This window comes from Cyprinodon tularosa, unplaced genomic scaffold, assembly GCF_016077235.1.
Source record: "Cyprinodon tularosa strain WSP-4 unplaced genomic scaffold, ASM1607723v1 ctg12, whole genome shotgun sequence".
NCBI lineage: Eukaryota > Metazoa > Chordata > Actinopteri > Cyprinodontiformes > Cyprinodontidae > Cyprinodon > Cyprinodon tularosa.
This window is the reverse complement of record NW_024038003.1, coordinates 1,245,800-1,261,614: the sequence shown is the minus strand read 5'-3', so window position 1 is coordinate 1,261,614 and position 15,815 is coordinate 1,245,800. Positions and strand designations below refer to the sequence as shown.

The 15,815-nt window shown below is 37.3% G+C and overlaps 2 protein-coding genes across 13 annotated transcripts in view; both read right to left on the bottom strand.

Moving 5' to 3' along the window:
• Positions 1 to 460: 460 nt before the first annotated feature.
• Positions 461 to 4,734, bottom strand: LOC119773480 (cytochrome b-c1 complex subunit 10). Its single transcript, XM_038270452.1, has 3 exons — positions 4,611 to 4,734; positions 2,131 to 2,260; positions 461 to 807 (listed from the first exon to the last, which is right to left on the bottom strand). Exons 1-2 carry the CDS (start codon positions 4,658 to 4,660, stop codon positions 2,140 to 2,142), a joined length of 171 nt encoding a protein of 56 aa, XP_038126380.1. The 5' UTR covers positions 4,661 to 4,734; the 3' UTR covers positions 461 to 807; positions 2,131 to 2,139.
• A 2,118-nt stretch (positions 4,735 to 6,852) lies between these two features.
• The window catches only part of tcf3a (transcription factor 3a), a 32,330-nt gene continuing 23,367 nt past the window's right edge, over positions 6,853 to 15,815 (bottom strand). For 3 of the 12 annotated variants that reach the window (XM_038270398.1, XM_038270372.1, XM_038270376.1), the window contains 8 exons: positions 15,208 to 15,284; positions 14,938 to 15,111; positions 14,709 to 14,814; positions 14,438 to 14,570; positions 12,842 to 12,913; positions 11,221 to 11,459; positions 10,722 to 10,868; positions 6,853 to 9,502 (listed from right to left, as the gene is read on the bottom strand). In XM_038270398.1, the coding sequence (XP_038126326.1) occupies positions 10,729 to 10,868; positions 11,221 to 11,459; positions 12,842 to 12,913; positions 14,438 to 14,570; positions 14,709 to 14,814; positions 14,938 to 15,111; positions 15,208 to 15,284 (941 nt within the window). In that variant the 3' untranslated portion in view covers positions 6,853 to 9,502; positions 10,722 to 10,728. Of the gene's footprint in view, positions 9,503 to 10,721; positions 10,869 to 11,220; positions 11,460 to 12,671; positions 12,914 to 14,437; positions 14,571 to 14,708; positions 14,815 to 14,937; positions 15,112 to 15,207; positions 15,285 to 15,815 lie in introns of those variants that run through there. The other 9 variants (XM_038270422.1, XM_038270444.1, XM_038270384.1 and 6 more) reach the window with 8 other exon arrangements.

The following is a 15,815-nucleotide window of genomic DNA, read 5'->3' as shown; positions in this document are numbered from 1 at the left end:
AATCTTGAATTCATACTGAAATCAGTTTTTTGTTTGGAAATCTATGTTTTTTATTTTTCTAAATTTAGCTGAATTCATATCAGAACCAATACTTGTTTATTAACAATGTTATAGTCTTGTGTTTGATCTGTAATACGTATGAAGGTGGAAATAATTTCATAAGATCAAATATGGCCAAATTAAAGGTAGCAGGTTAAGCAGCTTTAGAAATGTAGAGGAACAATCATCTTCAACAAACTAATCAGCTGATCCCTATCTCGTGGTCTTTTAAAACAAGAATGAAAGACCTTTTATTTATAATTGCACATTCCAACAAATTAAATATCTGATTAAGTAAACAGTCCTTATTGTGAGCAAATTCCTCAAGGAATTTAATTTAGGATGTAAAAAATACGTCAACCCGGTTTTATAGGTATTCGTAGTTTTACAGTTGCTCATAAAAAAGCACACAAACACAGCATAAAATACATAGTTTACTTCTCTTTGAAGCAGAGACAAAAATCAAATTTGATCCAAATGACGAGTAGGACTTCAAAAATAAAAAAAATAAATCCCCGGACTGAACAGGAAGAGAGGAAGTAGCAAAGTTGTCACCATTATTTATCTTTTTCATCCATTTTTTTGTTTACACTGGCAGAAGACAATGAAAACATCAAATGCTAAAGGATTTCATTGAAAGTTGATGAAAACAGTTCAGTGTTGGCTGAGGTGATGATAATGACGGGCTCTCCAGCAGTAGGACCACAGTCAGGCTGCAGAGGTTCATGCTCACCATATTCGTCATAGCAAACAAGAAACGGCAACAACCTGAGGAGAGAAAACGACAAGCCGATACTTATCAGAAGTATTCCACAGTAGTTCAGTGTTATTCTGACATCTAAACAGAGCGATTGTCTCAGAATTTTGTTTAGTCTCAACTGTGCTGCCAAAGCCAAACATGTCACTGTCCAGGAATTGAGAAGTTCTGTTTTTCTAAACACTAAAATCTTTATCATCAGCAAATTCCTCACCTTCTGTCCTGGGAATCCAACCTCCATAACAAAGCTAATCACAAACAGTATTTTTCCAAAATATTTAAGCTTCTATTATAAGTCTTACTAGGCTTATTTTGATGTTTGCATATTATTTATATTGGAGGATTTAAAATCTTAAGCAAGTTTTATTTTAGGGGGTTACTAAATAAAGTTTATACATAGCAAACAAAGTTGATTTGATGGATCCCAACAGAGCAGATAGCACTTTATTATACACTCTGCTCAGAAAACCCAAGCAAGAATTGTCATATCAGAAACTACTTTACTTGTAATTTAATTGTGGAATTTGAACAAAGATTCCTATACTTACACCAAGGTTTTACAACTTTAGACATTTTGAGTTTTGAGCATTACAATAATAATGGGAACTCCAATCAACCCTCATTTATAGTACATGGCTATATACTATATATTGTACGTTTTATATTGTATATAGCTATAGATACTATATATATATTATATAGTTCATCTGCACCGCCAGTACTAAGTCAAATTGCTTGTAAAAGCAGACCTGCTTGGCATTTAATCTGCTTCTGATTTCCATTCATCTCTTTTTCCCCCATCATAATAAAATGCAATCAACTCATTCTGAGTTTTAGCATCCTAGAAGGTGTTCACAATGCTGAAGAAATGGTTTATTTTTCACCACATATATTTGGTATGTGAACCAACCATTTTCTTGGTGCTTAAAACACACTGATTCTTTTTTTCCTTCCTTTATTTGTGCTCCCAAATCAAATATGCAATTTAAGTTTTTCAAAGCACCTTTAATAAATCAGCTTTTACATTACTCAACTCTAGTATAATAAAATGTACTTCCAGAAACACAACAGGCAGAGTTTAAATTAATGTCAAAACAACAACAAAAAAGAAAGTAACTCAGCACAAATTTGTGAGACTTTAAATAAAACCCTGTGAAGATAATCTGGGCTTAAAAAATAACAAATCAGACTTATTTTTTTCATGTCAGATATGGTATTCAGTTGGATAATACAGCATCAGAAACTATCTTTGTTTTTCTTAAAGGCAGAAAAGCTGCAGTCTTTTTAGACAGAGGAAATTATATTCAAGATAATCTGGTTTCTATTCTACTGACCTGACTGATCTACTCATCCTTCTTAAATTTGCCGCTGATGTAGGGAACATAATCCAAGATCAAACGCCAGTCTGTGAAGTAGACCAAGGCCACGCCTCCAGTTGTTCCCCATATGGCCAAAGTAGGAACCCTGAAAAGTAAAGAGCATTTGGTCTGAGATACTTAAGCAACTCAAACCCCTTCATTATTCTAGAGCACCACATATTGAGGTGAACCTTGCCTGCTACCTGAACTCCATATGTATACACAAGAGAATCTATCTCCAGTTTAAACCGTTTGAGAACAACACAAAATGGGTCAGCCAATCATGTTGCAGTATCATTATAGCAATTCATACAATAATTACAAAAGCTAAAAACCTCATTAATTCAATAAAGATGATTTTATGAGCCGTTTGGATTCAAAGTGATCAAATGTTGCAACAGAAAAAACACACCGACATTTTAATTTTAGAGACTTTTTTTGGTTTCTTTGTTTTACAAAAGAGAGAAAATATTTGCTCTACGTTAATTGCCAAAATGTCCCCAGACTACGGTATAGATCAAAATGCAGCTGTTCTCATCTTAACAGGTTGCGGGATGAGTTCTTAATCTATTAACAACTGTGGAGGTAACGTTAAAATACTTCAGTGCTGGGCAATATATCAAGATTTGAGATTTTTTTTCCAAACGTGATAAAAAGAATGAGTCTATACTTTTTATACCGAGATTGTTTATTTGAAATGCATTTACACTATTATGAATAATAATGATTTTGAGGAGGCTATGGAGAAAGACTATGGGTCTGCCTCAGAATGATTCTGGCTAACCGTACGCCGCCTCAGAGGGGAAAGCAGTGCTAAACACTATTTTCAGTAGGAGTGGGAAGCTGCGGTCCCTGAGATGGGTCTTTGTTGGACGGTGGATGGAACACTGGCTGACACACCTCCTGTGGTGAAGAGTTGGTGTGCTCGGGATGTGATTCGTTCATCACGCACGCTAAAGTCACCAAGGTTGTTAAAAAAAACTCCACATGGTAAGGCTTTGGGGGTGGATGTGATCCGGCCCACGTACCTCCAGATGTTTTCTAGCCGTCTTGGCTAAGACGCCTCTTCAAAATTGCCTAGAAGTGGGGGACACTGCCCCTAGATTGGCAGACCAAGATGGTGGTTCCTCTGCATAGGAAGGGGGACCAGAGGGTGTGTTCCAAGTACAGAGGGATTTTCTAGGGGGCATCCAGATTCCAGTCTCTGTACAAGCGGAGCAGGGGTTTGGTCCGCATTCCAGGCATTAAGTCGGACCTGATCCCGGTGCATGTTGCACTCCGACAGAGCTGCCTGCAGTCACCGCTCCTGGTCATATTGTTTATGGACAAGATTTCTAGGTGCAGCTAAGGGCTGGAGGGGGCCTACTTCAGGGACCAGCAAATCTCCTCCCTCCTTTTTGCGGGTGGCATGGTAATGCTGGCTCCCTCCTTCCAAGATCTACAGCATGCAATGGGGCAGTCTGCAGCCAAAGTGGCAATGAAGAACATCCCTTCCAAGTTTAGGTTGGAGGAGAATTCCTGCCTCAAGCGGAGCAGTTAGGAGAGAACAAAGCAGGAGGTCGATAGACGGATCGGTGTGGCTGCTGCATGCTGCTATAATGCAGAAGCTCCACCGGTCTGTTGTGGTGAAGAAAGAGCTGAGTTAAAAGGTTAAGCTCTCACTTTACCAGTCAGTGTATGTTCCTACCCTCACCTATGGTCGACAAATCTGGATCCTGACCAAAAGAACGAGATTCTGGATACAAGCAGATGAAATGAGCTTTCTCCACAGGGTGGCTTTATCTTCAAGAATGTTAAATTAACTCAAAAAGGTAATGTTCAATTTTATATTTTCAAAAATCTTTTTGGTTTAACTTTTTATATTTAATATCGGTTTAACCATCTTCAATATATTCCAAAACTATGCTGAAACTTTGCTACTACAATCCCCAGAAATTGTGACTTTGTTATTCACAATTTCTTATTTTGCCCTGACAGTTATTGAACAGTCAGGACAAAATAAAAAAATGACTGGGCCTTGTCTCTTCCAGTTTAGCTACTGTAATGATAAATATTTATATCATACGAATACTTTTCTTCAAGTCCATATATGTAAAAACAGTTTAGCGTAATGCTTTCATTCCTGTTTTTATGTCAAATGTATTTAAAACACTCAGCTGGCTAATAATTCACCTTCAACTACCACTAAACTACACAGGGGGCATTTATCAATACTTCGTAATTGATCTGGAAAAATCCGAAATAATTCTGAGTGCTGTTTATAAAACTACTGTTACAATTTCACAGGGGTTTGATCCAGGGTTTAGCTAAAAGGCTAAACTCACACCTCTGTCCCCACTGCTATGACCTCGGCTAGGCTAACTGCTAACTTCTGAAAGGACAACGACACGACTTAGCTCTCTAAATATTTCATTCATTCAATCTTTTACCAAAAACTCCAACATTAAGATACATACCACGACTTGGCGATAGATATATACTTCTGACCGACGATTTTGCCAATCATTTTCACTGACAGATGCCCTTCTACCTACAGGACTCGCTGCTTTAAAAAGAACTTCCGGCTCCTCACAACTCAATTACTTCCGCTTCTTTTCAAAATAAAAGCGGTGAAAAGACAGACTAGTAATATTAAAGAATAATCATTCAATTGATCATTTATACCCAATTTAATGTGCAAAAAAGGTAGGTGGAATTCAATTTCTTTTACAATATTATTTTGAGATAAATGAAGTACCACTTAAACTGTCTGGTTTTCATTAACAGGTTCTTTTTTTTTTTTTTTTTTTTTATTCTTGGAAACTCATTTTTTACCATAATTTTACTCCCCACTATCTGGAAGAATAGGTTCTGAGTAGTAGGAAATCTATATTTATTGACAACTGGAATAAAAAAAGGAATCTGGGCTGTTATGTTTTCAAAAATTTTGTGAAAAATATTGAATCTATTGTAGCCAGAGTAAATATATGCAGATCTTAAAAGCATCCCCTTGACCTCTTCAGGCTATGGTGGGACAAGATGTATCATTTTCTGACATTTCTCCAAAATTTAGAATATTTTTTATAGATGATGTCATTTTATCAGCACACGATGTAACAATAGGATGATATATATATATCCTGAAAGATTTTTGTACAAATAAAAAAAAAATAAAATACCTCAAATGCAAGAAATTGAATTTTAAATTATCAACCGATTTTACCCTGTTAATTTCTAAGCTGAATTTTGCCGCTGGAAACTGATTTTTTTGAGGTTGAAAGTGAAAGTCTTGAACACCTTTTCCTAGATTGCTGTTGTTCAAAGCCTTTGGCTTGATTTTCTGATGTGGATCCACGCTAAAGGGATTCAGTTTCCTGACCTTACCCTAAGAGCAGTATTATAACCAAAATTGGAGATAATGAATCTGTTGTTAGTATTTTAATTTTATTATCTAAATTGTATTTACACAAATACCATCTTTTAAAATATAAAGTATTTATATCCCAATGAAAAAAATGAAATGAATCTTAGGCAAAGTCTTTAAAATTTGAGAGGGCAATCTTTCTTCGAGTAAATTCAATCTTCTTGATTCTTAAACTACCGTAAGCCTAATATTATTATGCCCCTGTATTAGTATTGTTCCTTCTTGTTTTTCTTTAATTATTGTATATTAAGATGTTTTATACACATTTGTAAGAGATTTTATCTAGTTCTGTAATGGTACCATTCAAATTTGTTTTCAAGTAAAAAAAAAAAAAAAAAAGTTATATATATATATATATATATATGCACACTATTGTTCTACTTTATCACCTCCATCATATTGTGAGTGGCACGATGTCCTATGAAACAACATAATTTTTTGATAATTTACTATTAGCAAAGAAATAATTATTGCTAATATAGAAATGAACATTATCTCGACCTTCAGATTTATATCCAATTCTTTTAAGTCTTGGTCTCTCCCCATATCCCACTGCTCGTTTCGCTTGTTGTGACAGAGTAGGTTCCAGTGATGCATGTTCAGGGTTTCAAAATAGTTGTCCATATTCCCATCTGGTCCCTTTATAAAGTATTTACCAGGATAAAACGGGGTCTCTCTGTAAAACTCTTTTAGTCCAAACATAAAGATAATACTTTGTAACAGAACACAAACAATCCTAGACAGGATTGCTGTCCGTTTTCCTGATTCTGCCTTGACTTTTAAAAATAAGCAGTGATATCCACTTTTTTATTCATCCCTGTAATACTTTCCTAACAGTTATTTAATGAGGTTTTTATTGTGGGATAGAATAATGCTGAGAGACCTTTTCCTCTTTTCTTGTGACCCAAATCTTGGTACAATTAGATCCCTTATAGCCTCACTGCAGAATCTTAGAAACACACATAATCCACCTGGAAACACTTCATTTCAGCTTTATCAGATTTGGATACAAATTTAACATTATAACTGGTGATTTATTTTATTTTTTTTTACTATACACAGTCTTAGTAACACAAAAATCCAACTATGACAGGACTGTTTGCTTTGCCAGTTTCTTGTTTATAGAGACACTGACACATTTAACACACCAACAGACTAGTTTTTAAGAATTAAATATTTACGTAAACAAAACAATTATAAGATAAAATCTTAACATAAATCAAATTAATACGGTCATTAATGATAAAAATTAAACTTTTTAATATTAAGGTTTAAATAACGACAGGAAGAACAAATATTAAAAATGGCACATTTATTGCTACATCACTGTTATATACACAACAGATCTCAATATCTACTTTATATATAAAAAAATAGGAAACTGGAGGCACTTTGAGGACATAGCCTACATAGATAATGTCCCCAAATATGAGAAGACAGAAATCTGTAGCAGGATATCGTTCGCTGAGGACAGACAGGGTCTGTTATACATATCAATTGTACATTTTTTAGACAAGATTACTGCAGAAATATCCACTAACAAAAAAACAAAATCTCTAAAAGTGGTTTTCCAAATTAAACAAAGTCTGTTTGTTTTTTTCCTTGGGAAATGTCTGAATCATTGAGGCTTGTCCACTGGGCAGGATAAGAGACATTATGACAAATACTGATCCCTATCACCATCAGCTTCATGCGACAAAGCTGACAAAGATATCTTACAACTGTACATATGTATTAATTCATGTGCCAGTTCTAAGGGGAAAATCCTAACCAAACAATGTAAAAGAGGAGTTATTTAATGTGTAAATCCGGTTACTTGTTAAGTAACATTTCATGACATGTATTGGATACATCATCAAGCATAATTCATGTGGCAGATGATAATGAAGTGTAGATACATTCTACTGCAAGAAGACACAAGTGATAAAACTCTGAAATAACGTCCTCCACTGGGAAATATTCAGGCACTGGTGGAGTAACCATTATCTAAGCTCCCAAAGTTGGGAAAATGACAAAGGCCACATTTTTCACTCTATATTAATTTTGTTTTTAATCAGAATTAAACAAAATTTGGTTTGTAACCGCCTAGGGAGGTATACAAAGGAAAGAAATAATTTGTTTAAATATAAAAAAAACAAAAACAAAAGGAATTTACACCTGTATCATTACATTTGGTGTGTTAAAACCTAAAAGAAAATAGACCAATATCACAACATGTGACGTTATGGCGGAATAATTTGTCATTGCTAACATTTCCAAGCCCCTGGCACCAAAGAAAACACCTCACTTTGTTTGTGGAATCTAAACTTTGTCGTCTTACATTAAAACAACGTAAACAAAGAGGAAAGCGCATTCCAAACAATACAAACAAAACAACTATGTTACAAGGTAAAAAATGAAATACAAAAACAAAGACATAATATGAATTCTACAACAGGAAGATCCTTATAACAGGCCTCACAATTGTTCAATAAGGGGAGTCAATAAGGACGCTCAACACAGAGCAACCAAAACAAGTCAGTCAATGGCTAAAGAGGAAACTATCTTAAAGGTAGCAGTAACACTCATGATCCCTTTCAATACTTAGTAAATTGTCTACAAGCAAAATGCTATTCATCCCAAGGCAAACTGCTGTTAGACTTAAAATGATTCACCATGTTGTAACAGCAGACTCATGTGGAATATGATGTGTGCAGGATCATGTGTGTGTCGAAGAATGCTTGGGTCTGACAGCTTTCCCCAGAACTGGGCCGAACGGGCTGTTAGTTTGGTTTAAATCAGACCTAAATCAACCTCCCTGTGCGAGTCGTGTGTTTGCCTCTCTTGGCAGCCTTTCTGTTCCAGTTGCATGGCAGTGACAATAAAACTTGTACGTGAATTAAAGAGCTAGAGGGGAGTTCACAGTTCTGAACCGAGAACACAAAAGTAACCCAGTCAGTGACAGTCAGCCACTGAAATAAAATCAAGAAAAACTCGGGGAAAAAAACTGCCAATTTCTTCTGATTCACAGGGTAAAGTGCCTTACAAAAAGATTTACACACCTCTGAACTGCTCTCCATTCTGTCACTTTTAACCCCAAATTTCAGTGTGTTTATCTGGATTTTATTTTGACAGTCATGTAAAGTAGTACATACGACTCTAAGAGACTGGCGTTGATTTTCAAAGAATTAGATGAGCAAAGCTGGTAGAGACATTCCCTCCAACATTCAGCTGTAAATAAAGAAAAATGTAATTTAAGAACCAATTTAATTAGTTAGAGCTTTGATTTTTTTTTTTTGTTGTTGTTGTTGGAAGCACTTTAAAAATCTAACACTTCTTGGTTTGGGGAGTATAACATAAAATCTTCAAAACAAAACACACTGATCTTTGTGGTTGCAATGCTTTAGCGAGGCACAACATCTCCATCTTCTGCAGCCCAGCCATGGGGAGGAGTCAAAACAAACACCACACATAGGGCATGATTAAGGCATGGTTAAACTATTTTCTTCTTCAATCTTCAGATACAAATCATCCTTCTCAGCTTGTAAAGAATGTAAGACCTCTTTTTTTCTGATGGGAATGCCAATAAATACTTAACAAGAAAAATCCCAACTTCACTCAGAAGAGCAATTGATCCAAAAGTGTTATTTGATCCAAACAGGTTTTGCTCCCAATGTATAAAGCAATTTTTTTTTACAATGTTCTACAAATACACGATCATAAGAGCATTCTTTTAGTCCATTATTCACTGTCTCCGAAAGCAGTGTGTACAGTCCCAAGAACTTTCACGTAAAGGTCGACTAAGGTTTTTATTCTTTTACTTTCTCCTGTGAGCTTCTTTGTTCTCACGGTCAGGAATGTGGCCGCCTGTTTTGTCAGTAATGAGGTGTTTGCGTGATTATCACGCACTGAGATGCACAACAACGGTCGATAAGGCCACATGTTCATAGGGCTGGACAACAGGAACTGGAAGAGAAAAAAAAAATTATTTATATTCAAGTGAAAATCACCATTATTAAAATAAAAATATAGGTAATAATTTACACTCTCCCGCAGTGTAATTCAGACTATTTTTTTCTTCTATTTTCTTTTGTGAAGCCTGAATGTTTGACTCAAGTTTAACAATAAAAATGTTCCATAATTTATGATAACACAACACTGAAGTTAGCTTTTAAGCTGATGATGCAGCAAAGTCTAAATCTGCCTTTTTTTTAAAATCTAAACCCACTAAAAATAAAGACGTCTGTTGGACATGTAGATCCTACCTATATTGAGATGGTCGGTTGATGACCTATTATAGATGCCTACACATTGTATATAAGGTCAATATCTGAATGCCATTTTTAGGACATCATTAAGCCGTCCAGTGCAGGTGCAGAAAATTTGTTTTACTTTCTTAACATACCCAGTGCTGAAAAGCATGTCTATATGGTGCCTTTTCAATGTCACCTTAACATATCTGATGTTTGTAAAGAATAAAACAGTAGATGACAAATTTTTATCAAAGGACTACAGCATGTCTAATTAAGAACTTCTACAGGACCTCTATATTTGGCACAAATATTGCTGCTGCAAACATCTTAAAAATTTATATATTTCATAATTAAACTAAACATATTTGTTTTTAAGCATTTGTGTCCTTTCAGCTGCTCCCATGTTCAGAGGTCATCACAGCAAGTTTTCACTACCTGCTCACAGAATCAAACCCAGCATTACAGGCAAAGATTTAAACCACTTCTCCACGGGGACCTAATTCACTCACCAGGGATGTTACATGCAAATGACTCTTTTAGTTGTCATTTTCATATTTAAATTAATTCAAATACACTACACAAAACACTAGTAAGTATACTAACTACAGTATATTAATGAAACATTACTATCATTATAATTTAGCAACTAAAACTGAGTAATGATATCTATAAAAAAGAAAGAAATGTTTCCATTTAATGATGTTACATTATCACATGCATTAGCTGGGGGTATGTACCTGATGTAAGATGTGATCATGACCCAACCAATCAGAGACACTCTTGCTGAGCAGCATGGCTTCATTCAAATGCCAACTGCTTCCATTCTGTGTTCATTCCTCCCGGGGCTCAGCAGGCTGCATTGAGCAGACTGCTGTCCACTTAAACTTTCAGCTAAGTTAAATTCTGCTTTTTCTATGTTTCTGAAGACATACCTGAGTATCACATATGGCTCACAGGGTTGTGCCCATCCCCTCCTATAGTGGGGTGACCCCCACCCAGCTGCATCTGGTGGTCGAGCGCTGAGACTTTCTCCTCCTCTCTCCTCTTGAGGCAGGCGGCTTTTGGGTTTAAATTACGCTCTTAAAAAAAGATAATCAGAAACAAATGTCCTTCAGACCATTTCTAGCCTAAAATACTAAAACAATAAAAGAGAATAAAAAAAAAAAACAGTGGAACAGGGAAAGCAAGACAGAAGGATAGTGTGTGTGTTAAGAAATGCAAGCATTTGGCAGAAAGCAGGGCTATACTTCCTTAATCTTTCTCCTCATCTCCTGTCTTCAGGTATTTTCCACAGAACCACAGAGGGAGCCAGAATGAACACAGAGCAGTCAGTGGAGACAGAGTTAAACGACCGACCTCCCAGTGTCCATCTTTAGTTAGAGAAATAAAGTAGTCTAAATGGATCAGACCTGCTTGCACCGGCTGACCTACCTCGCACCTGCTTCTCCAGGCTCAGGATGACCTGGACAGCCTGCTGCAGGATGACAAGCTTGGTCTGGGCCTTGTCGCTCTGCAGGTGGACCTGACACATCCTGCCCAGCTCTCTGAAGGCTTCGTTTATGTCGCGAACACGCACTCTCTCCCTAGCATTGTTAGCCAGGCGACGCTCGCGCTCCCTCTGCTCCTTCTCCTCTGCAGTCAGGTTCTCGTCGCTCAAAGAGACAAGGCTGCTGCACGGAGGAGAAGTGGGGGGGAGGTTGGAGGGTCTGGTTAAGAATCCCAAATCACAAACCTTCAGGGATATACCTAAACAATCTAAATGTATATTTTGAATAAAACTTTTCAGCCTCTTCTTTGTAGGCCAAATACTTTGCAAAGATGAGTGTAACTGTTAAATGAGATCTCAGTGGAGAAGGGGCTGTGTTATAGGAGAATGGACGAAGTGATAATAATAATTCATCTAAGAGGCATCTCCTTCCTGCATATTGGTATTCAATTTCAACCAATTTTAGGCAAATATAGAGTCAAGATGAAGTGGTTTCAAATATTCATATAGAGAGCATAAAGTTTGGTCATTAGGGTCCAGAATGGAAGTCGGGGGATATGGACACCGTCTCACAAAATGACAGGAGTTATGAGAAAGACAGGAAGCAACGCCCTCTGCCAAATGCCGTGCACAGAAAGAGGCACAGAGGTAGAGTTAACAGGAGAGGAAGGCCGATTGGCATCGATGTTAAATACATCAGCAAGCAATGCATTTATCTGAGAGGGAAAAAGGGGTTGTCCCTGTTGCCAGCTGCAAGAGCAAATGAGGGAAGGAAGAGCACCGACGTAAAGCATTAGAAAGCAGGGTAGCAAAAAGCATGAGAGGTTTAATGTTTGAAAGGCTGGAGCATGCAGAACAAAGAACACAAACATGAAGGGATGTTAATTCACAGCACACAGCTCTGAGTTGAGGCAAATAAGTCTAATTTGGAAAAAAACAGGGTTATTTTAATAGACATTTAATTAAAATCACCCAGTTGTTTAATGCAAGCACAACAAAAGCGGTTGTGAAAAAATATTCAATGAATGCATAACAAGCGTTAATTAAGTCCAGTGTTGAAAGACAGCAAGCTGTGAGCCAGGCAGCAGACACGTTAAGAGAAGTAACAGATCCGTTTGTGTTATGAGAAAATGGAAACCTTTCAGGGTGAACTGGAGAACGTCTTAAAACTGTGACACAGCTTTATTTTCTAACACTCTATTCTTGCTTATAGACCATTTTAGAACCAAATCAGGAACTATAAAGCAGGAAACCGTTTTAAAATCATTAGCCAACTTCAGTAAAAGGTTTGGTTAGGATTTAGAAGCCAGTTATGTAGCCTTGAAGCTGTGTGGGAGTTTTAATTTGGATAGAGGTCCTCCCCCTCTGCTTCCTTTCTCTCTGGACACCCACTGACCTCGAACTTGCTGCTCCAGGTTGAGTATAACTGTAACCGCCTGTTGCAGTATGATCAATTTGGTTTGGGGTTTCTCATAGCTGAGGTGGAGCTGACACATGCGGCCCAGCTCCTTAAAAGCCTCATTGATGTCCCGCACACGGAGCCGCTCGCGAGCGTTGTTTGCCAACCTCCGTGCTTTCTCCCGCTCAGCCTTTATCTCCACTGGTAGATCTTCTTCGTCTTCCTCATCATCCAGACTACTGATGAGTCCATAGCAGATAAGGAGGGAAGGAAACAATAATATGGGTATAGCTCATTTGGACAAGAGTCCCATTTGGCAATTAACATCTACAGTTGCAGTCTGGTGTTTAGATCCACTTATGATAGGGACAAATGTCATCACTTTGGACTTTTATTGGTTTTTTGAATCCGTTATCCGTTTTCTGTCCTCCTGAACTCCTATTGTGGGTGAAGTATTATATTTTTCAATGTTTCATTGAATGCTTTTGCATGAGTCTTTCCCGCTTGCTGTTTATGCTCTGTGTGTCTCCGAAACAGACTCTTTCCGCATGCAGTTTTATTTAGCATTTTCCCCCAAAGCGGATGTGTTTTACTTTGTAGCTGCGTCTCTCTTCCTGTCAGACCCACGAAATTGCAGCTGAATTAAACTAAACTTAAATAGACATGGGGTCTATCTCGGTCGGACATACACAAGCCCCAATGCACAAATTTGTGTCAGGTGTGATCAGCCCTATTGACTTTAAATGAGCGCTAAAAGCCATGACCTCGTCCGACACGATCTGTCGGATATGACGCAAAATCGGATTCATTGTTTTCTGCTCTTAAGACTTTACTTCTACACCTGCAAGTATACTTCCTACTAAATAGTCTAATCTTTATTACAAGTTTTAGTTGAGTTGGAAGTTGTTAGACTTGTTCTAAGACTTCTCTCGTGGTTGGTGCCTTCTTAGGTAGCGGTGATGTAAGGACAGAGACTCTGGAGTTCCAGCACATTCCACTTCATTTAGGTCTGGTGTTTGCTCGGTTGTTTTTAACATTCAAATACCCTTCCTCAAAGCACTGGACTTGGGGTGGGATTGTTAAGACCTGAACACAACTGGAAATTCCAAGAAGTTCTGAGCTTAAATCTAAACTGGTTCTGGTCTGCATGAAAAAATAAAAGCTTTCTGATCTGCTTTACCCTCTGAACTGCTCCATTTCAGATGTTGATAGGTTTTGCCTAAAAGCCAGGTCTAGGACACGTAATCTAATGATTTCAATACGATTGATCAGTTTTGCATCAAAGATTGATCAAATTATTTACAGAAAATTACACCAGAAATGTTTTGAATGCTAAAAGCCCTTTAGTTCAGATTCATATGTAAATTAGAGAAAAACTGCAGTGAACTTAATTTGTGAAACAAATCATTTTTGTTGTGTAATGATTACTCACAAAATAAATTAGGCTTAAAAAAAAGAATGCCCAGACTGTTTTTGATATTCATCCCTCACATAAGTGGACATAAACTTATGGCCAGATTTATGCCCTAAACAATTTTTAAGGCATTATTATAATAATAAAACTATTCCCAACAATTGTTCTGTTTTGTGTTGTAACACAGAAACTGAATTAGTGAGTAAAATTCCTCAATTTCTCTTAGCATTAAAATTACACCTGAAGAATCTTCAATCATCTAATTAGGTTTGTCTAATTCTGCTGCTGTAAATATTCTGATACTATTCAAAATAATGTCAAAAGGACAGTGCAGTTTTGATTTGGACACCTTGTTCGAAGACGAGCCTTCAGATCTTTCCTGTCTTCCTCTGACTTGTCTGTAACAGAACAATTCTCATCATCCTCCTTCTCCTCTCTCTTGATAGTTGTGCCAATGGAACGATTCCCGCTTCCAGTCAGACCTACACACAGAAACAATAAGGCACTGAGCAAATCTTCATGTGATGATTTATGGAAATATTTGTCATATATAAGAAAAATAGGCAACTTTAACATTTCTGGTGAAATCAATAGACAGCATTATGGGTATAACATCCCACCTGTAAAAACATCAGAGTGGGAGCCTGAATGAACGGATGAAGGCCCGTGATGCAAAAGTCCTCCACCAGAGGGCAGACCAGCAGAATCCTGAAGGTGGTTGGAAACCTTTAAAGCAATTATTTCTGTTAGTGCCAACTTACAGGCAAAGAAACTGTTCATTTAACTGAATTTAGACCCCACCCCTAAGTGACTCATGTTTAGCATTTTTAACCCTCCTCAGACTCTAACCAGTTCTTGCAGGCGACTGGCCAGTCCAAGCGCTGCGCTGTTAAAGCCCGGTGTTATCCCCAAACCAGCCGACAGCAGGCTGTGCATTTCAGCAAGTCCCGGTCCTCCCTGTCCGCTGGCATGTCGCTGAAGAACATTGAGGGCTTCATCAAGGTGGTCCTGCACTTTACTCTGCTGCAGAGCAGGAAAAAAACAACAACTTATAAGCTGATACAAAATTTAAATGATCACCCTGATTTTTGACATTAAACCTTATTACAGGTGACTCACAACAGACTGAATTCCAGACTCAAAGTTAGGTGAAGGGGTGGCCTGGCCTGAGGAGCGAGTCCACTGTGATGCAGAGCCTTAAAAAACAAAAACAAAGAATAAGAAGTTATAGAGATTCATTTCCATTTAAGTTCACCTCACCCTCAGGAGAACTCATCCAACAATCACATTTTTGGATTGGAATTACATGATGGAAACCTTACTAGCGTAATATGTTGAAGAAACAAGATTGTGTTTTTCTACAGAGGTACAGGATTTCTACACAATCGCAATTCAAATTTTTCCAGATACATTTTCAGAGCACTCAGTCCATTAATCTTATAATGTCAGGGTGAATAATTGGCAGGTATTTCTATCATGGTAGGGCTTTACATAAAAAAGAACCAGAAAAACAGTCACAGTAGAAAAAAGTAATCACAATAAGAAGGGAATAACCAAAAGGACACAAACAGGGCAAGAAGCATAAATGAAGGAGACAAGGGAAGGAAGGAACAAATAGAAAGAGAAGCAAGAAAGGACCGAAAGAGAAAAGAGAGAGAAAGGAGAAAATAAATTAAAGCATGGAAGGACAGGGTACGAACAAAGAACGAAGGAAAAAATTGACAGAA